General features: G+C 38.3%; 1 protein-coding gene across 1 annotated transcript in view; it reads right to left on the bottom strand.

The window, feature by feature from the left end:
• LOC123657991 (diacylglycerol kinase theta) overlaps positions 1 to 22,055 on the bottom strand; it is a 36,623-nt gene that overhangs the window by 598 nt on the left and 13,970 nt on the right. The window contains exons 2-18 of the mRNA XM_045593470.1: positions 12,063 to 12,142; positions 11,760 to 11,862; positions 11,156 to 11,367; positions 10,582 to 10,750; positions 10,355 to 10,462; positions 8,528 to 8,671; positions 7,425 to 7,677; positions 6,831 to 7,030; positions 6,017 to 6,229; positions 5,434 to 5,568; positions 4,944 to 5,118; positions 4,564 to 4,712; positions 4,082 to 4,258; positions 3,075 to 3,201; positions 2,466 to 2,621; positions 1,720 to 1,876; positions 1,164 to 1,271 (exon numbers count right to left, since the gene is read on the bottom strand). Coding sequence (XP_045449426.1) covers positions 1,164 to 1,271; positions 1,720 to 1,876; positions 2,466 to 2,621; positions 3,075 to 3,201; positions 4,082 to 4,258; positions 4,564 to 4,712; positions 4,944 to 5,118; positions 5,434 to 5,568; positions 6,017 to 6,229; positions 6,831 to 7,030; positions 7,425 to 7,677; positions 8,528 to 8,671; positions 10,355 to 10,462; positions 10,582 to 10,750; positions 11,156 to 11,367; positions 11,760 to 11,862; positions 12,063 to 12,142 — 2,666 coding nt within the window. The remainder of the gene's footprint in view (positions 1 to 1,163; positions 1,272 to 1,719; positions 1,877 to 2,465; positions 2,622 to 3,074; positions 3,202 to 4,081; positions 4,259 to 4,563; positions 4,713 to 4,943; positions 5,119 to 5,433; positions 5,569 to 6,016; positions 6,230 to 6,830; positions 7,031 to 7,424; positions 7,678 to 8,527; positions 8,672 to 10,354; positions 10,463 to 10,581; positions 10,751 to 11,155; positions 11,368 to 11,759; positions 11,863 to 12,062; positions 12,143 to 22,055) is intronic.

The following is a 22,055-nucleotide window of genomic DNA, read 5'->3' as shown; positions in this document are numbered from 1 at the left end:
TACCCAAAAATGTAAATTTTACATAACATTTATTTATATATTACTGGTCCCGGGAGTTGACCGCGTTTTCACTGAACGAACATTCCAGTACGTTGGCGATACACAAACGATCAAAGCAAATGTTAGTTCGTTGGGCAGCGCCGGCTCGGGGCTGTGACCGGCGAGGGGACTTTGTGAAATCACACAAGACGATTCATTCGCAGAGTACTAGCTATAACCTGCATGAGTCGTGTGAAATCAACTTTTTAGCTAAAAAACCATAAGTATTTGAAACTAGTTTCAAACTGTGATACTAACTCTAAATGCCGCGTGCGATGCGCGGTTGCGTACCAAATATTTTGTTTGGTTATTTGATAATGTTATTGTATCTGTCATCAAGCTGCATTCCAAAGATCAATTCTGAACTTTCATATATTTAGAAGCCTCCAAATTTATTACGAAGGTTAAAAGTATTAAGTAGCTTTTTATATGAAAAAGTTCAGGATTGCTTCTTAAAGGTACAGTAACATTATAGAAGATGTTGAAAAAGGGTGATTTAGTTGTCGTAGGGCCGGCGCTGTCTGGGCAGTGAATACGCGGGCGTAGCGTGGATAGTGCAGTTTGCTAATTAGCTGGGCAGGACATCAAAGCAAAAATAATGCGAAACCAACATTTAACACCAATCAAATGTATTGCACATGCATGAAACATCAAACTGAGACTTTCTAATTCGTTTTCTTTTTTGTCTATACCTATTACTGCTCATTTTTCGACATGCATTGAATTGGCAGTTTAAATATTTTTAGTATTATATTTTGAAGTATACTTTGGTTAACTGTAGGTAAGTGATGAACATGATAAACAAATGACGTGCAACGTTTAATGGCTTAAAATGAAGAAAACGTGAAACAATACTTCTGCATTTCACGAAAATCAAACCAAAATATTAAACACACGTCTTCCACAAATAATCAGCATCACAATAAAAGCCAATGGACCAGAAGATGATATAAGTATTAAAGAGGAAATCTCGACAAAAATGATTGATATTTCAAAGATGCAACGAATGGGCAGGGAAGATTAAAAAATGATAGTTACGCGGATGATACCAAATTCGAAATGAACAAAATGGCTACTCCTCAAGACTTATATCAAGCAGTAGATGGGATTATTGCATATATTACCTTCAGCGCAGACTTGAGCACGACCACCTCGCTGGGTGCCGCCACCCAGGGCTCGCCGTCCACCTGCACCGGGATCTCACTGCGCAGGTTGATCTTTATGTGCCCGCCCTGGAAACACACGGACCAACACCTTGGGACACATTCTTGGTAATATTGATACACGGTAGACTGGCCATTTTTGTTTAATTTTTTTGTTAAATTTCTGGGTAGTTTCTACTAAAAATTATGTCATAGGCTAAGACTTTCATTAAAAGTTCATATTATGAAATCAACGAAGTTTGAGAACGATATTTGTCAAAGGCGCAATTTTTACGATTACTGTATTCGGCTAAAAGTATCATTACATTTTACTACTTACTTCTCAGATTCAGTTACTACATATTTCTCAAAAAATCCTTTATCAGTTATATATTATACTCTACTCTACCCTTTGTATAAATTTTTCAGCACAATAACTAGACCATTTAGCCTTTTACTGACTTAGCCTGATTAATTCACAGTTAATACCTGCTACCGCAGTTATATCTGATTAACACATACTGAAAGTTCGCAGTACCTGTGCTATCCGCATAGCGCCGCGCAGACCAGACTGGATCTGTCCGAGATGAACAACGCCAGTCACGCCCACCACCTCCAGCATACCGTCCCAGTGGTTAGGCTTGTTGAACTGGTCGTCCTTCTCCGGACCCCATGGATTTGCTCCAGAACCCCAACTTTAAGGGAATTGGTTAATATAGTAATCTTCACAAGTGTATGTGCAAAAGTTTCATACTTTTGCACATACACTTGTGAAGAAAGACTGATGCGAAGGGATTGAAGTATAGGGATTTCACTCCACCGTTCAATTTAAGCTGAGTGTTTAAAAGTTGAGAAATAAATATGTTTCATTATTAATAATAATCGATTTCACTATTACGAGTATAGGGTACGGGGCGTCTTCAGTGTGACAAAGCCAGCTCTGCGGTCACCAACCCGCCTGCCCAGCGTGGTGACTACGGGCAACACACATGAGTTCACGCCATTTTGGCGCGAACATGTGGAGGCCAATGTCCAGCAGTGGACAGCGATAGACTGAAGTGATGATGTGGCAAAAATAATTACTGTGAACTTTTGCGTATCTTATGTAATTTAAACGTTCTATGATAATGTAAAGGTAACTTGGTGAAAAGACAATACAATATAATATTGCATAAAAATGTGAATTCTTCTTAAGTAAAGACTTCACGTGTATTTACATTAAAAATAAATAAAAACGACATTCTTACTTTACTAGCGTAGCTGTCATAAGCGGTGTCACTTTACCTAAGAATATTCAATATGATGATGCCTTCAACGGCTGGGAGGTCGACGGGCTTGCCGTCCACCTCGAGCTTAACGGCCTTGTGGAGATCTTTGCACATCTTGCGCCCCACCATCTTACGTAGGCCCATTTTGACATACACGCCTTTGTTGCGCAGCCTTTGGAGGACATATATCATTTATCAATAATAATTAGTAGTAAACAACTAGTTATACTACTAGCTAGACTTTAGTTTATGTATTATATTTAAGTGATTAACATTGAAGTGGTGACCGGAATGTTGGTACGCGTAACTCTCAAACGTACTGCACTAAATTGGATAATTGTTCGTTATCGGATCTTTGTTCGTTATTGTCACGTTACCTAAAAATGTTCAATATGATGTCATGTCATGACAAGGCTTATATAAAACAAAATTAAATAAAAAAACATTCACTTTATTCAAGAAAAATAAACAATGCCGGTACCAAGCTAGCTGAGCAAGGAGAGTAGCTGAGTCAACTAGTTCTATACATATTTGAAGTACTTGGTTAGTACCACAGAGTACAATATATGTATATACAATTAGTACAATAGTGCGTTTTTCTGTACTTCGAAGAAATGTTACCCACCTGCTGTTGAATTTATTAGGATTCTCTTCACGAGCGTTGTGGAAGTCAAGACAAAGGTCGGCATCGATGCCGATGCCGAAGTAGTTATTCATGACGAGAATTTGGGAGTTATCCTCGCTCTGTGAGCCTGTGTAACCAAAACATTATTACGTACTGCGCATTTACAATATTTTTTACCTAAATTTTCACAACTTAAATAAATAAAATTGGAGTGTCTTTCTGTAATACTAAAATAACCGCTTTTTACTAAATTCATATGTATGTGTATGGTACATATAACAAAATAACATTTTTTACAATTTTGGTCTGTCTGTTTGTTTCGGCTAATTTCTGAAATGACTAGACCGATTTTGACGGGACTTTCACTGACAGATAGCTGGTGTAATAAGAAGTAACATAGGCTACTTTTATTTTAGTTTTTTTTTATAACTGCGAATTAAACAATAACTATTTTGTTAAATTCCACGCGGACGAAGTCGCGATCACAGCTAGTATAGAAATAAAACAACTGTGTGTGTAGTCAGTTAGTTAAAGCTGGCATGAAGAAATGGTCAAATAAATAGTTAATTGACGTAGTAAACAGAAAAATCTACGTTATATTTTTCTACGGTAGTCAAAAAAACATAATCCCTATGTGTCAAGCTCGCAACGTCATTCAACAGTCTGCGTGTGAAGTGACGTCACTTAGCACGTTTATTCACGAACACTACACATAGGTACGCAATATTTGAGTGTGTGGCCACGTGCCAGTTTTAATTAATTTACCTGTATCTGAAGTTGTTATTGTGTACAATGTTAGTAGGATCAGTTTAGTAAGATCACAGCTAAGAAATACTGCTTTTAAGTAGTGACGTGTTCCTGTAGTGAGTAAGGTGACCAAAGCTTTTGCGAAAGGTCGGTAACGCGATGATCCAGGTGTTGCAGTCGACTATACGCTACGGTAACCACTTGCCATCGTGAGGGCCGTACGCAATTTTTCGTCCTAATCGTATATAAAAAATGTTTACCAGGTAGTTGCTTAGATAGCTCCTTGGGCTCGTCCTGCTTGTCTTCAGGGTGGAAGACCACGGTCCAGCGGTCGAGGCGGATCTCCTCCGCGTCGATGACGTCACGCAGCAGTGACAGCGGGTCCTCGCAGCCAGTATAGCCTGAGCCCCAGCGTAGTACGCGCGCCAAGTCGTTACCTGCCCACCATACCACTCGTACATAAACTTAGTAGGGGCTGCTCTATATCTGCTTAGAGACTATGAATGTCTATCTACCCCCACACAGGCCCTTGCTTTTTACTAAGCGTCTCTCGAACTTCAGCTATTAAGGTCAAATATTCTTTTGTGTATGGTTTTATTGTTGGAAGCATTTTAAATGTATGATGGTTCGTATTAAATTTTATAGATTTAACATATCTAATTAGTTTTTTTTAATTGAAAGATAAATTTAAAAGACAATATGAAATAGACTTCATAATTATCTTCTAAAGAGTAAGTGTTACCGGTGCCGAGAGGCACGATGGCGCAGGGCGGGTTGGAGCACTGCGAGTCCTGCCCCACGTTGTCGAGGCACTGCAGCACCCAGCCGATGGTGCCGTCGCCGCCGCACACCAGGATCTTGTAGTTGGGGATGTGGCGGAACACATACAACCTACCAGCAGTGGGATATATATTACAACTGGTTTTATAAAATTGAAAATAGACGTGTTCGAAATTTAACGGTCCGTGAGCTAAACGAACCGTGTCTTGAATATAGAAATAGAAGAAATCGTGTTCAAATGTTTCTACGAGTTTTTATTTTGTAGTGCCATATCCTGTCCTCAAATTTATACGAATTAGATGTATAGAATAATGGAGATCTGAATTTTTTAAGAAGACGTACCCAGGTAATGGTCCTCCGTTCTCCAGATCGAACACCTGGTAGGGGTTGAGGAGTTTGCGGAAGGAAGAAATAAGTTCAAGTCCCTGGCAGCCGCCAGACTTGACGTTCACGAATACCAGCAGCGGCTTCACGCCGGATGGCACCATCGATGGTTCAATGCTGGGTAACAGCAACACTACAGAAAAGCAATTAGTTCTGTTAAAGTTTATTTTGTTTCTGCGCATTTGAAGAGTTTCTTGCCGATTCTTTTCTTCAGAATCTACATCCTATAGCTTAACTTCCATAGCTTCTTTAGTAAATGACGATGCAAGTGCTTCCTTCGTTAAAAAAGTAATTTTTGATTTTGATCGCTCAGCAGCTCGCAGTTTTCTCATGGTTTTGGCACATATTTTGGTTATATTATCATAGTTCTATTGTATAGTAGTTCTATTTTCTCTTCAATTACTGTCGAAATGAAGTTAGTGTTATGATCTAAATCTTTGTTCCTTACCTAATAAATGCTTATCTTCATATTTGGCCTCTCGGAGTGCGTAGAGGGCGCGCACTGCCTTGCTAGCGTCCTCATATGTGATCACCATGGATCCATACTCATAGTAGATCGGGCCGATTGATGTGAACTTGTTCTCTGTTGGATTTCATGATTTGTTTAAGAAAAACATTTTATTTTATGTTTTAATCAGTTCTTGTGTGAAGTAATTAACTTTCAAGTATTTTTTTTTTTTATTTTGTAAGTGAATTAATTATATTTGAAGAATTTAATTACGTCTTATGTTATACGTTTCAGCCTGTACTATCCCACTGCTGGGCATAGGCCTCTTTACCTACTCATGTAGGAGATAGATCAATGAAGGATCTTATGTTATAGTTTGAGTAATTGTTACATATATGAAACTGGTATTATATTACCAAAACGTGGTCGTAAAGCTGGTGGTCCCAGCTGTTACCATAGACATCTGATGAGATCGTCACTCATAGTATGGGATGTATCTGCTAAACCTACAGTTGAGGACACGTAGAAAGAGGCCATGAGAAGGGCAGCAAGTAAGAAAAAGCGGCCGAAGCGCAGTACCGACCGGCGCCCAGGAACTCGACCAGGATGTTCTCGTAGTTGCGCTCGGAGAGGCCGGGCGGCAGCGAGGCCACGAACAGTGCCAGCGTGGGCCCGTGCGGGTCGCGGCGCGGCTGCAGGTAGAAGCGCGCCAGCTCCATGCGCCGCACGGACTCGCGCGCCAGCCGCACCAGGATGCGCCACGGCCGCTCCTGCTCCTGCAGCACGCGCTCCGACACTGCGGGGGGCGGCCGCTGTAGCCTGTCTCTACTCCTTTTTTTTTTTATGTCACTAGGTCAACAAACAAGCGTACGGCTCACCTGATGGTAAGCGATTACCGTAGCTTATAGACGCCTGCAACACCAGAAGCATCACAAGCGCGTTGCCGACCCAATCCCCAATCCCCCAGGAGCTCTGGTCACCTTACTCACCAACAGGAACACAATACTGCTTGAAAACAGTATTATTTTGCTGTGATCTTCTGTAAGGTCGAGGTACTACCCCAGTCGGGCTGCTCCATCTTTTGAGAAGTAAATTCCTGCTGTGCCCTACCTCAGTTAATCCATACATCCTAACTAGATAACACTGCTTTCAACTAGCGTCTCGCTCTTGCGGTGAGTAAGATGGCCGGAGCTTCGGGGGAGGGTCGGGAGTTGGTTCTTTAACGCGCTTGCGCTACCACTGGTGCTGCAATGTAGGTACGGTCGCTTACCAAAAGCTAAGCCGCTTGTTTGTCAACCTATTTGTCTAAAAAAGATCACTCCGAAGGAGAGGTAAAAGTTTCGAACAGATGATAGTCATTATGTACGTTTATTGGCGAGGTCACAGAGCGGGCTCACCTCCGCGGTCGAGCAGTATCTCGGAGCAGCGGTAGTCGAGCGTGGCGTGCGCGGGGTCGAGGCCGAAGCGCTCGAGGGCGGCCGCCATGAGGTCGGCCACGGTGTGGTCGCCGGCGCACGGCACGGTCACGAAGGAGTCGCCCGCGCCCGCCACGCGCCCCGGGTACACGCGCACCTCGCCGCCGCCCGTCTCCGGCTCCCTGCCGCCGCATGCGCTCATATACAATATCTGATCTTTAGTAGCACGTGAAATGATTTTTGCTGCCGGATAAGTACTATTTCAAATACTATTTGGGATAAGTAATTGTATATAAATATCTTTAACATACAGGTTACACACAATCAACTAATAAAACTATATTTTTTCCATAATTTTACATATATTACACCCAGATTCGAAGCGGGAATTTGATCGACGACATCCGGAGCATAAAACAAGGACACTGCACACTGTCTTGCTTTGACGGACTAATCAAAAAAAGTATAAAACTATAATCACATATAAAGTTATGAACTACGAATAATTTCTAAGTACCACAACTCTAACCAATGTCAGAGAGGACAATAGATGAGCGTTTAGCTGAATGAGCTTACTTGAAGCGTAGGAAGAGTGCGGGTCTCTTATTGGGCAGGCGTGTGACGCGCGCCAGCGGTGTCGGGTCCCGCAGTGGCGGTTCGTCGCCGGCCAGCGCGTCAGTTAGCTCGAACTGTTCGGGCTCGCGCGCCACGTGGAAGGCTCGCAATGCGGCCGCCACTAGTTCGCGCTCACTGAAGTTGCGCCCCACAACCACGGGCCGATACAGGCGGCGGGACCAGGCCGCCTCGCCGTCGTACACCTTTACTACCTCTGCATTCAAAACGATGCTCAATATAAGTTTGTAAGCTTTCACTGTCATTACGAACACTTCGGACTCTACGGGATTTAACTGCACCATGCTCGCGGGTGACACGAGTCAGTCACTCCGCAGCGACGAGAAATGTCGTGCTTTAAAATATTAATCGCGGCAAGTTCCATAGGAACCAAACCGATGCTCTTCAATACTTTGAATTCGGAAAATTTTCATGTTGGTTATACTCGTTGGGACTTAAATTTTTTTGGGTCGACCAGTTGGAGATAGTTGGTATTGAAGATAAAAATTAAGATACATTTTACTGTCAAGTACCTAATGGTAGGACATTTACAATTTATTTTCAAATTTAGATAAAAAAATACTTGACGATATTGGCGTGCTCGTTATTTGAATAGAAATTGATGATAACATGAACACTATAACATCTGATACTTGCATATTTGATGTCATCAATAATATCACTACTGACTGAATGACACGCGTTAGCGCAACGGACTGGTTTGTGGCTGTTGCGCTGGTGGTTAAGGGTTCGATCCCCACACATGACTAACATTTGTATTGGCGATACAGTTGATTGCCGTGGTCTGGGTGATTGTGCAGTACTTGTAGGGCTCCCCATCGCACTTCGGAGAGCACGTTAAGCCGTCGGTTTCGGTTGTTATCATGTACACTCAATAGCGATCGTTAATCATAGTAATAGAATATATCCGCCAACCCGCATTGGAGCAGTGTGGTGGATTAAACTCCGATCCATCTCCTAGATGGGTAAAGAGGCCTATGCCCAGCAGTGGGATATTACAGGCTGAAGCTTATTTAACCTATAGAATAAAGACAATAGTGGGTTACCTTCATCTCTATCATCTGGAGTGCGATCGCGGTGTTGTTTGTGGTCGGGGCGGTGGTCTTGATCGGCGGGGGCGCCGGTGGAACCGCCACCGGAGCCCGAGCGGCCCTCGCAGCCTGAGCTGAACTCCTCACTCACGCTTCGAGCTGCACAATGGGAAATCCCGTATCGCTTTTGCCCCTACGCCCTTGCTATACTTAAAACGACCTCAGCGACCAATTGTTGTATTAATTTTCATGGTAGTAATAAGACACAAAAAAATGATATACGTAATTATTAATTTTGAATAATTCAAATTTTTAAAGAGACTTTTTGTTTCCTGGTTATGTTTTTTTTTTCTTTTATCAGAAAATTTCTCTTTAGCTCTTTGAACGTATATCAGAAACAATTTATCAATCTTAAGCATGCAAGACGTGTGTTTAACATTTTCGTTGTGCTTATTTCTTATGGCATATCTCAAATGATAGTCATCTAATGGATTGGTCGTTTATGCTCATAAAAAACTAATCCATTTTATACCATAAAATAAATACTTTGGATACAATACAGAAATAATTATAAATAAATAAAAACATACATTTACATTCGAATACATTTTAATTATATATTTAGTTTTAATATTTTATTATGATATCGTTATTAAATATTTAATCACATTATTTAGTGTGGCGTGTTATTATATGAATTATTATAACTAAATCACACCTTGAACACATATTCTACTAGCATTTCATCTAAGACACTTTTTTTGGCGGAATTATAACAACGACACATTTTGCGAAACATTTTTCGAAAGATTCCAAGTCCATACGCACTGGCAAAAACATTTTGAACATAGTATAAAAATCTAGCAGGTGGTAACAAAGCAGGTGTTACAGCAGGTGTTTAGATAAAAAAAGAAGAAACATTTATTCGTTTCAAGCTTATACAATACGCTGATCTGTTGAAACGACTGACTTATTTTTTTTCCCGACATCGACTTTTCTTTCTACAAGCAATGCTAGTGCGTACAGACAAGGAGAAGTTTATATTTATAATGTGGCCATCAAGTATGTGATGGTACCACCCAAACAAACATTTAGAGCAACACCGTGTCTGTGCATCTTTACCTTGGACCGTTGGAATACTGCATCATGAGTATCCTTGAGGAGGCGATCCGGAGACATGGGGAAATTGGGCAGATGAAGCTAACTGAAGACTATAAAGTCTAGTAACTAGTGGTTGGATATGCTTAAAGGATGATCGTGCTGGTGCCCCGAGATTGAAAGAGTCGTGACCGTTCGAATGTTTGAAGAATGCAAAATAACTGCGACCTTGAGACGAAGACTCCTTCAGAGTTCTAGTTAACAGAACTGTGCATAAATTTCCAGTTGACTAGCTTGAAGAGTAAATCGTTAGAGATTTAGACAGCGTTAAATAAAGGTTTAACCAAGCTTATGTTACAGTTTCGGTCAGTGGGCTTTCAGAAAAGAATGGTTGAAGTTATCACTAGATGTGTGTGTAATTAGGAAAGCGGTAAAACAAGTATCGTTCACAACGCTGAGATGATTCTTTTGATCTAATTCAATATTTTAGGAACTAATCTATTGTTTATGTTTGAGAAAAGAATCATCTTCATTAGGAAAAAAAAAACAATAAGCATTAAAAAAACTTTAGTGAAAAAGCTCGAAGAAAGCTTCCGGCTAAATCCCCAAATGAACCAAAACCTAGAAAAATATTTGACAATTTCAAAAGATTGCTTTTGATAATTGATGGCGTCCGTTTTAAGTTTATAGTTTTGCTAGGTCCTCGTTCGGAACAGCGCAAGCACGATGACGAAGCGTGGTCACCTCGGGAGTAGGGCGGGGACGCGCCTCCGTGCGGGCTGCAGGCGGCCGGCAGCAGGCGGCGCGCCAGCGTCACGAGCCGCGCCGGCGCCCAGCCGCCGCGCCGCCGCGCTGCCCCAAACACACCGCTCACACTCCGCTCGCCGCGCGGCCCCACACGTGTGCCGCCTCACGCGGGCACATGTGCGGGGCCGGGGCCGCCCGCCTCACGCTGTGGATTCGACACTTACGGCATCCGAAGTCCCGCTGGGATGGAGGCGGGCGCACGTGCACGCCGATGATCGCCTCCATCGGCACCTCCGTCCGCGGGATCGACACCGCAGACGGCGGCAGAAAGATCGGCTGTAGAGCGCCGAAGTTGCATTCTTCTGGTATCAGTGCACGGCAGCCGGCGTGGCACTGATGATTGCTTTTATTAATCTCAAGAACTAAATCACGGTGAGTTTCGTTTTTCATTTTAGTTATACATATAATATTGAAGTTCCAAAATTGAGGTAAGGCACAGCAGGAAATGGGCCGTTCAATAACGAAGTTTTGTGTTCCTGTGATGAGTAAGATAGCCAGAGCTCCTGGGTAGGAGACCACCAACGACGACGAGGGCACCGCTGGTTTTTAGTGAGTAGTCTGGCATTGCACCTTCCGCCGGGAGCCTCACACTCCCGTCGCCTGCGCGTGACAGGGTCAATGCGTAAATGCATTTTCCAGCGTAAAAAAAAGGCATCAATAGGCTACGGTAATCGCTTACCATCAGGTGGACCGTAAGCTTGCTCATCACCAAAAAAAAAATCCGGCGACGATACTGACCGTACTGCCGCACCACTCGCAGCGGTAGCCGGTGAGGCACTCCGTGGACCAGCAAGTGCGGCGGCAGGCGATGCACTTGGAGTTTGCGGGCAGGTTGCCCTCACGCCAGTGGTGCACATGGCGCGGCTCGCTGCCCGCGCAGTACGTCGCATTCTCCTTGCAGTCCGCCGCTGCGAAGTCCACGCACTCTCCGTGGACGTAGTACTCGCATACTACACGTTAAAATTTCAAATTGTTTAATACGGATAAATTTATAGACAACAAAAAAAAATCTAGCACTATCCTCTGTAGCTTGTGTGCTGTTAATAACCACTATCACACTTTTAGCGCATTTACTAAATAAGTAACATTTGTCTAATTATAAGGATTAGGCTGCTACTGTAGCATAATATATAGGGTACACTAGCCACAGTACGTATATTGTTAAAAATTACGTCTTTGCTGTTGTCTTCTTTTAACCTGTTAAGATAAAATATAATTTACTTCGATAATTCATGTAAAACATGTTAGTAGTCTTCACAGTGAGTAAATAACTTAACAATTATAATTCTTAGATAATTTATTAGGAGTTGAAATCAATATCCTTTCAAGGCGTGATACTCACTCATACAATGTAAAGCTGGCAGTTCATCGAGCCTCTTTCGACACACCGTACAAAACTTTCGTTTGTGGTGTGTTGGCTCTGACCAGCAGTGAGCTACTGGGTTCTGCGTTAAAAATAACATTAAATTAACAAAATGAATCAAATACTGATACATAAAAGATATATGGATATCCAACAGCAATAAAGTACATAACAATTTAATTACAATGTAGTAAAATAAGTATATAAGTGAAGAGTTGTATATTCATACTCGTATAATTAAGAGAAAATTTTAACAAAATAATAACATAGTTTGTCAAGTACCTTGATGAGGCTCGGCGCCACCCCGCAGCACGGCGTCACCACATACCCCACGCACCGCTCGTGTACAATGAAGTTGCACACTGAAACAATGTACTTTGATTACTTTGGTTTCATTAACAACAATATAATTAACATTGTGGTCAAGGATCCTGTGAAAGTATGTAAGAAAGATACAGTAATAGGAATGAAAGTGCGAGATGTATGAGAGCGGAAAGAGTCGAGTAAACATAGTCTCCGATGCTTTTTGAGAAGCGTATAAAAAATCAGCATTGTCATACAATACTTGTGGCGGTGACTGATGAAGATGATCGAGGTTAATGAACATTTTCAAGATTAATTTTGTGAACGACTGGTATTTGGTATCAATCAATTTGTCACGCTTTAGTTTCAATAATATACTAAACAAAGTAATCTCATAAATAAAATTGAATTGCAGAAATGTATGTGTACACTCATAACTTTCGAATTATTGCACTAAATTAGATAATCCTGTCTTTTTTTTCTGTGTTCGTTATTGTCAGGGCAAGTAGGGTTTATTTATGAGAAAAATATGGCGTCACGAATTTCGCTGAGTTGGCTATATGGTAAAATAGGTTTCGATCGTTGATACAAAATGTAATGAATGAAAAAATATAAAAAATTAAAAAAAAAAGTATATAAAATAATATTAAGCTAGGGCCGTTTACGAGTACGCAATGCATTCGTCTCAGGTATAGGTTACTACTACGTCATTTTTAGTTACTTAAAATTAGCTCTGGTGTAGGGGGTGCGAGTAGTTACCTAAAACACCGGCGGTTTGCGGGTTCGATTCCCGCTACGGAAGGATATTTGTATTTGTGCAAATATTCCTTTCCGGTTTGGATGTCTGTGGTCGTGGGTCTGTCCACGGAGACCACGTTAATCCGTGGTCCCGGTCATTATCATAAATAACTGATAACTATCTTTACTCATAATAGGGAAGATATCCACCAACCCGCAGTGGAGCAGCGTGGTGGATTAAGCTCCAATCCTTATCCTACATTGAGAAAGATGCTTATGCCCAACATGGGATGTTACAGGCTGAATAAACACACATTGGGAGTATAAAATAGCACTTGTAATTTTTAAGTAGGTATTTATTTAGTTAAGATCGTGGTCGTTTTTATCGGATGTTTTTAATAATTAAAAAAGAAATAAAGAATTTAATAATATATAAATACTAAATTTTAATTTAGTTTAGATTTAGGGATGAAGTCTATGAAGTCTCATTGTTTACGCTCAGGATCTATCATCTGTTTTTTGTTAATGCGCCGAGGCCTGACGCGATGACGGTGTTGGTCATACCAAATAGCAATGTTTTGTTTATCACATAGCAGAAGTTTTAATATATTGAATTTCGGCGAAAACGATGCAAATTAAATAATGTTTTGAGGAAAATTCCTTTATCACTGAATCATCGCGAATCAAATACGCGTATAACTAAATAATTATGGGATTTTGCTTTTCGATATAAATACATGATTATTATGTCAAAAATACTTTGAAATATATATTTTTTTATATGTAAATTTCTTCGATAATTTTTTTTTTTATATCAGAAAACTTACGAGGAATACTTATCAACAGCAACGAAATTTTTTGTTTTTCTTAATATTTTTTCACGTACGAACATTTATTTTTATGTAAGCGTTAACTGACGATGATACTTTTAACAAAAGCTTCGAAGCTATTGCCACATATCCGTGTATTACGTAACCATACAAACAGAAGGCACGAAAGTATATTAATTTTTAAACGAAGCGACTTGTTGATTCCTACACAAACGAACGCAAGCCCTTGTAACACATCGCGACAGGAATTTACGGTCAAGCGTTGATTGCGCGGCACGCGACCGCACTCAAGTTCACTGGTAACGTGCGCCAGCCGGCGCTTACCGTGGAAACCTTCTATACGTCGAAGAGTAGAAACTTTCCATTATTTTAAATGTACATTTTTAAGTAAAGCTTCTTTACACACGCTTGACTTGGGGAGTAAGCAGGTGAATGCGTGACGAGAGCGTTACGAAAAGTGTGATTGGGCGAAGTGAACAGACCAAGAGAGGTGCGAGCACGCATTTTCTTTCTCTCTTTATCTCATAGCCAGTTACGTTTCGTATATCTAAGTCACAATGCAGATCTATTGTTAATTTAGTCAATGGTACGGAACCCTTCGTGCGTGATTCCGACTCGCACTTTACCGATTTTTTCTTATTCAAATAACAGTAGCTCTAGTACCTACTGTGCTAAATACTGACTAATTTTATTCCCAAATATATGTTAACGAATCGTCGTGTCGAGCTTTCATTTTTTGGTTATAGATTAGATTTAATGAATTCTATCGATTATCGATACTAATAAGGCTTAATAGATTCCTTGAGTTAAAGAACTGAACAATTGAATGACAACGGATGACACTAGCGATACTATAGTAAGTAGTACGTTCGTACTTGAACATAGATTGTGTGTAAATGAACACATTGTTTAGACCTATTAAAGGTTTTCCTGAAGTTCAACTTTAGAATAGTTGTGAATTGAAACTCGATGAAATGAAAATACGTCACAACAAAAAAACAAACACAAATATGTAGGAGAGATTTATAGTAGACTAGATGTGCTCTCAACTTCGTCTGCGTGGGATGTAATAAAAGTTTTTGTTCAGTTCACAGAGTGATAAAATAAATAAATTTCTGAAATACAAGTAGCCTAGGCTACTTCTTGTTACATCAGCTATCTGCCAGTGAAAGCCCGTTAGAATCGGTCTACCCGTTTCAGAGATTAGCCGGAACAAACAGAGAGACAGACAAAAATTGTAAAAAAAATGTTTTGGTATATGTACCGTGTATACATCCATATGCATCCAGTAAAAAGCGGTTATTTTAATATTACAAACAGACACTTCAATTTTATTTATTTGTATAGATTTAATATTCTCGGTGAAAACAAAAATTCTCGTGGGCTACTTTTCAGAAGTTACACTTCAGCCATGTATGAAATATGCAATACCTTTTTTATTTATTTTATTTGCAATGAACTGCAAGCGGCCTGTTAAAATTATAACAAGTTTTTGAAAAGTTTGGGTTTTCATTATTAAATAAAAGCTTAACAAATGTCCATCATCATTACAGCCTATACAGTCCACTGCTGGACATAGGCCTCCACAAGTTCACGCCAAAAATAACGTGAACTCATGTGTTTTGCCCATAGTCACCACGCTGGGCAGGCGGGTTGGTGACCGCAGTACTGGCTTGTCGCACTGAAGACGCTAAATGTCCAAAGTTTACTTAAACTCGTTAGTTTACTAAAATAATGGAAGAAGAAAAATAAATATTGATTTACAAGAAAATAATATAAAAACATGTAGGTATATAGTCCTTTTTATTATTATTTTATGGTAAAGATTTTTTTATATTATGACGGACGAGTATTTTCGTATTTATAACTTCTTTATTAAAGCGTATAATGTTTAAATACAATTATCACTTTAGCGGAATGTAATCAACAACGTTAAAGTATAAATAAAAATGAATGTTGCTTAAGCGTTTACTCGTAACTCGAGAATGACTCGACCAATTTGGCTATTTTTTTTTTTGTATGTTCCTTAAGTCCCAAAGAAGGTTTTAATCTTGAAACAAAAATTTACTACTAACTTATGACAGCACAATGCCCGGGCAGCTAGTTAGTAATAATTATTGTTAAAGTATTTAATACAATAGTCAGTACGAATGTCATAACAAGCTACGGTGATGTCTTCGGTGCGTTCATAGACAAACACGGAGCCGAGTGCCTCATCTCGCGGGATCGATAGCTGCGCGCATGCTCGCATCCCGCGCATCCGATGAGATGTACCTAATGATGTATTAGAACCTACATAGCTTCCGTGCCTTTGATATAAACCGAATGATTTTTACTAGTAGTTACATTCAGTAGATGGTTTGATATTTGAAAGAAAGAAAGAAATGAAAGAAAAGTATATTTATTTGGGATATTACAACTATTGCAGAGACTTAACGACTAAAAATTTATTCAAAAAAAATAAGATATATACAAAATACAATAAAAAAATATATACAATAACAAATTATAAATGTTATTTAATATCTTACTTTAGTTTTATATAAAACTGTTTTAAAAGCTGAGTTTTAAAGGAATTTGGATTATTCACAAAGTGTCTTCTCCGCAACCCTTAGAATATGAATCTATTACCTTTTTACTACTGTGATAGACAAACACTTTTCACAAATGTTATTAGAAAAATAAAAGGCTTTTAATCCCACTTGCAGGAAATAATTAAGTTAAAAATTTTAGTGGCATATAAAAAAAAAACTTGTTATATCGACGTTTTCAGATAAGTATTTTAAAAATTTGCGTTTCCTGTGATGTTTCGCACTTTTCTGTTATAATATGTTAAAAATCATAATCTGCTATCTTGATTGCCAATATTTCACCTTTTACATGGAATTTTCACGAACTATAGCACCTGTGAAAATCTTTTACACAACAACTATGCTTTAAGGTAACAAATTTAAGTAATGTTTTTCGAAATGTAGGTTAGAAATCCTACTTCCATTGTACAGTTTTCTATTTAAATTTTCATTAATTAAGGGGGTTTAGGTTATTATATAGTATATAATAACCTAATATATATATATATATATATATATATATATATATATATATAATATGTAGGTATAGTTAATTAGGGGGTAAGTGACATAAAAAAATGGGGGGGATTTTCTTATACTTATAAAAGATTACTTTCGGTTGTACTTTGTGTTCTTAATGCTGTATTTTTTTTCAAACTCAACAAACAACAAAATAAATATATTTTTAACCGACTTCATAAAAGGAGGAGGATTTTTTTATGTATGTTCGGGGATAACTTGTCGTTTATGAACCGATTTTTATAATTCTTTTTTTTGTTGGAAAAGAGCAATTGATGATTGGAAACTAGGATTTGTTGATGGAATCCCGTGATCGTAATCGTAATCGTATCCCGTCCGGAAATCGTAGTGACGACTAGTGAGTTTTTTAATTTTTTTCTCTACTTACGTTGTATTACTTGTTGATGTAACTGAAGTCGGTTTTTTTCGTTTGCGAGCAAACACAATTATTTAAAAATCTTATTGACATTATTAGCAAAAAATAGTGTTTTAAATATTTCTTTACATACTAATTCTATTTTAAAGAAATAAATATTCGTCATTATTGAGTACGCTTTAACTTACATAATTAGTTACCTCCATTATTGCAGCTAAAAAATGAGCTAATTTCAATTTTTTTTTTTTGTTTACACGATATTATAACTGTATCTTATCTATTAAAATATACCTAATTGGGTCTTATAAGCATCTAAGAGAAAGATTTTGAGATTGCTCAGGTCGGAACTCGAAATGAAATCGTAAGAAGCATTGTTTCTAAGTCTATTTAAAAGAAGTTTGAATTAAGTTTCGGCCATAGAGCATACATAGAGTTACATATATATATATATATGCACATAATCATATTTAACATTAGAAAAAAGCTCCTCTTTATCAATCAATGGCTCGATTGTGCCATAGTCAGAAAATTTCATAAGCAATTCTACTTATAATTACTTATAATAAAATATTAAGTTACGATATTGCTTCCAAATTAAAAATAAATAAATAATTAAATATACTCGTACAATTAAAATTAAATATAGTAAAATTCATTAAATTAATTAACTATAATTTTATACGTGATAAATTAGGGTATAAGACTATTTCACATTTTTACTCGTAATCGACTCTACAAGGTATTTGGTTAAAAATTATGTTTACTTTCCATATTTAATTTGTTTCGATTGCAAACGCTTATACCATTTTATTTTTCGCTCAGACAATCGGAATTGCAGTTCAAATAGGAATACCGGTGCATTCCTGTCACTATTCCACGAGGAAATGATTTGTACTAGAAATTTTATTTTTAAAATGCCGGATTTAAATACTTCAACATCTTGTATTGTAAAAACATTAATTGAGATGCATTTATTTTTTAGTAATAATAATTCATGTATCTTTACAAATTAATTATTAGTAAACAACTTGAGTTGAAACATGAGTGAGGTACAAAAAGAATGTTAGAAGCATATTGATGTTATCTATCGGTTTGTCTGTAGCAATGTAACTTATAATTAAAATTATGAATTATCATGAAATGTGAACGAATCGTAAGGGATTAAATAACTTTTTCATTGAAACATTTGTCGCAAAGCTTTTTATAAAAATGTTACGTGTTTATATTTTAAGCTAAGTTTCAAGACACAAGTATTTATTTATTATTTTTTATTAGTATATATGTATATATAAATATTCTAATACGGACCTAAAAAAATTATAATTTTGATGTTTTATTGTGAATGTATACGCCTCAGTCTGTAATATCCCACTAGTTGGTATTGGCCTCTTTCCCCATGTAGGAGAAGGATCAGAGCTTAATCCACCATGCTGCTCCAATGCGGGTTGGCGGATATATTCCCTACTATGAGTACCTAACGATCGCTATCAGGTGTACATGATAACAACCGGGACCGACGGCTTAACGTGCTCTCCGACGCACGGTGGGGAGACCCACAAGGACTGCACAAATACCCAGACCACGGCCAACACCTATATAGCTAATACAAATGTTTGTCATGTGCGGGGATCGAACTCGCAACCGTGACCGTTGCGCCAACGCGGCGTCATATCATGTATAGTAAAGTAATAACTGAAACGTGGTTTTGTTTAGTTGTTTATTATAGCATAACTTGTACGTTTGTACAAATTAGCAGTTAGTAGTATTACCAATATCAAAAATGAAACTCACACCGTCGAGGATAACTCAAAAATCTGGCTCCCTTTCTTATAGCCGTGGTGACGATACTCGTTACTTGTGAGACTATTTCGTCACAGGACATTTTCAGCAAACAGCTTAAGCATGAACTGATTAAGTGATAGCAACACTCGCAGCTTATATTTAGCGCCCTTTTATGTTCGTTTAACAACAAATCATGCGACCCTATTTTTAGTTCCGCGTGTGTCAATACCGAGGTACTTCGTACCGCGGAAGGGCACGGATGGACAGATGGTGGAAACGTATCAGTGGTGTAGTTCTGACGTTAATACGTCACGGTATATTTAAATAACCTCGGGGCGGGGCCGGTCGGGAATAGACGCGTTCGCAGCCCGCGCGGCACCACCTCCCGATCCGGTCTTGTCATTTTAAAGATAATAATAAAATACTGCCATCTGTCACCCAGCTGTCAAATCGCAACATCCTTGTTTACGGAACGAATACTAGACGCCGAAGGTTTTATAGCACTCGCGCGGTTTCCAAAGTAAACAGGTAAAATTGAAATAGCTTGAGGGCAATAGCCTAGTCGATGACGAGCATTGGTGAAGTTCAATGTTTATGAATGATGTGAATTGCTGTCAACTGATCAGTGCTGGATAAATATATACATCTGAAGAACACGGCGACTGAAATATCGAGGACTATGCAAGGAGGCACGGGCGAGAAAACGCGAATAAAATCGCTATTTTATGCAAGTTGCTCGATATGACCACAGCACGTGCACTCAAAACAAAACACGCGAGAGTACTGGCGACGGGCGGGCCGCGGGCGGGAGCGGGCCTGCGCACGCGTCGGCCCGCCTCGCGTTGCGTCTGGTGCATGTCTCCACTTCATCTAAACTACGACTGGCTTACGTATTCACATTGATAACTTAACATAATAGATTGGTGAAGGGAGCTAAACGCAAAACCAATACTAAATATCAAAAGACTTACCACAATTTCATAACAACAATTTGAAAAATTAAAGTACAAAATAAATAAATAACAGAAAACAACAAAGAATCTATTCCCTATATTATATCATCATATTTTCTTAGAACATTATAAAACATTACAAAAGGGTACCTATAAATTAAGACGGCGTAAGAAGTAAATATAATGAATAAAAGACGTACAATCACGGGTTTAAGCCACGGCTATGTTAATACGTTTTGATGTAGGACCGTAAAAGTATATTTATGGATGAATCAGATGAGTTTCAAACATAGTTCTAAATTTATATACGAGATGTAAACGCGGTCGACGATTGCCCATAATAGATGATGTACTTTTAATGTCTTCGTATTTTATAAATACATTTGTAAATATATTGTTATAAAATTACAAAATGTTTCTAACTTTTTACACTTTATGTACTATATCTGTAGAATAGATAAATAACCTTCCTACCTTCCTACAAATTCTTTATCTGCTATCTGATTTGTCTGCTTTTATGTTTGTTTCTAATATCATAAATCAGGATAAAAATAAGCTCTTACGATTATTTTGGAGCTGAAACGATGTTGGTTCTAGTTTATTAATGTCGAATGTAAGAGAAAATTTACTCTAGCATATTTTACTAACATCAAACAACGAAAAAATTTATTTTCTGTAGGTAGGTACATGTTAATTAAGTTAACTTATATAGATTAAAAAATAAATTAAAAAAAATTGTAGCTAAACTTTGTACGCTCAAAAAATATTTTCAAATAAATTAAATCGGCTGTTGACCCGATTCCTGTTTGCAACAGTCGCAAACAGGTTTTAATTAGTGGTCGTGTGATTGCAATGGAAACATTTCATACCTATGAAATATTATTTATTCGATTTTACACGCGTTTCCGTTGCAAGCTTATGCCGGTTACTTTGTTTGAACTGTTTTATTAAGTTCATAATTCGTAATTAATAAAAAAATATATATGTATGTAACGACATATCATTAAAAATTATATTGAGGTTAAATTCTCGACCACGCCGAACTCTACTCTGTCTTTTATATCCGAAATGACATTGGCGAAATAACTTGTGATAAATTGCACAACTGATTTCAATTTGACAAAGAAACCAATTCGCTTTTTTTTCTCCATTCTACGTGACGTTGGCGAAATCATCTGTGCTCATTTGGCATTATAGAAAGCCATTTTAACCAGAAGAAGAAGAAGAAGCGTCGTCAATAGTTCAGGAATTTAAGCGTAAAAATAATCATCCAATCCTTTCATTTATCTCTAAAATTTTAACCACTGATGCAAAAATAGGGGTGTTATAAGTTTGACGTGTCTGTCTGTCTATCTGTCTGTCTGTGGCTCCGTAGCTCGCGAACGGGTGAAGCGATTTCAATTTAGTTTTTTTCTTTATATGAAAGGTGAGTTACCGGCGAGTGTTTTTAGATATGTTTGATGAAAATCGGTTCAGTCGTTTAACGAACCCGTGTAATGTAATGTAACCGTAACTCGATAGACATCTAGAATCTATAATGAACTAATGTATCATAGTCCGTTATAACAGTTAGTTAGAAATCATTTCCACTTCTATTAATGTAGAAAAAAAATATTATAGAAAAAAAAACTTACAACTTTAAGCAAACTAAGATTTCTCTTACATATACAAACACCTTTTCGTAAAAAATAAAAGTCGTTTCGTCCGAAAGCGTGTGTATTTTTCAGAAGCTAGCGACGGCCTTCGGGGCGGGCGGGTGGCGCGGCGGGGGCGCGGGAGGTCGGCATTTACGTCACGCGCGAACCAGCCAATGGCACGCCGGCCGCGATCGCGTTTGACTTAACCGCGGGATGCTCTTTCCCCGTTTGGGAGATTCAACTTCGTATAGAAGATGTAACGCTAATAATTACGAGTTACGAATTTCTGTTCGAGATTAATTAATAATAACGACGTATTCAAGATCATATAAGATACTATTATTTTGTCTAAACGTTGAACTGTGGGTTTCAACGATAAAACAAAGAAAATAACCACAAATAACTTGGTATAATATAAGGTAATGTGTAATTCAAAACTTTTTATTTATTGTTTTACAAAACACCTATACTACACCTAACCCCTTTCGTGATCCTTATTGTTAACTATGACAAATGTACCTAATATTTTGTGATATATAAAGCAAATTTGCCTTTATGTACAGATTG

This window comes from Melitaea cinxia, chromosome 11, assembly GCF_905220565.1.
Source record: "Melitaea cinxia chromosome 11, ilMelCinx1.1, whole genome shotgun sequence".
Classification (NCBI taxonomy): Eukaryota; Metazoa; Arthropoda; class Insecta; order Lepidoptera; family Nymphalidae; genus Melitaea; species Melitaea cinxia.
The sequence above is the reverse complement of the archived record's forward strand: the minus strand, read 5'-3'. Positions and strand labels throughout refer to the sequence as shown.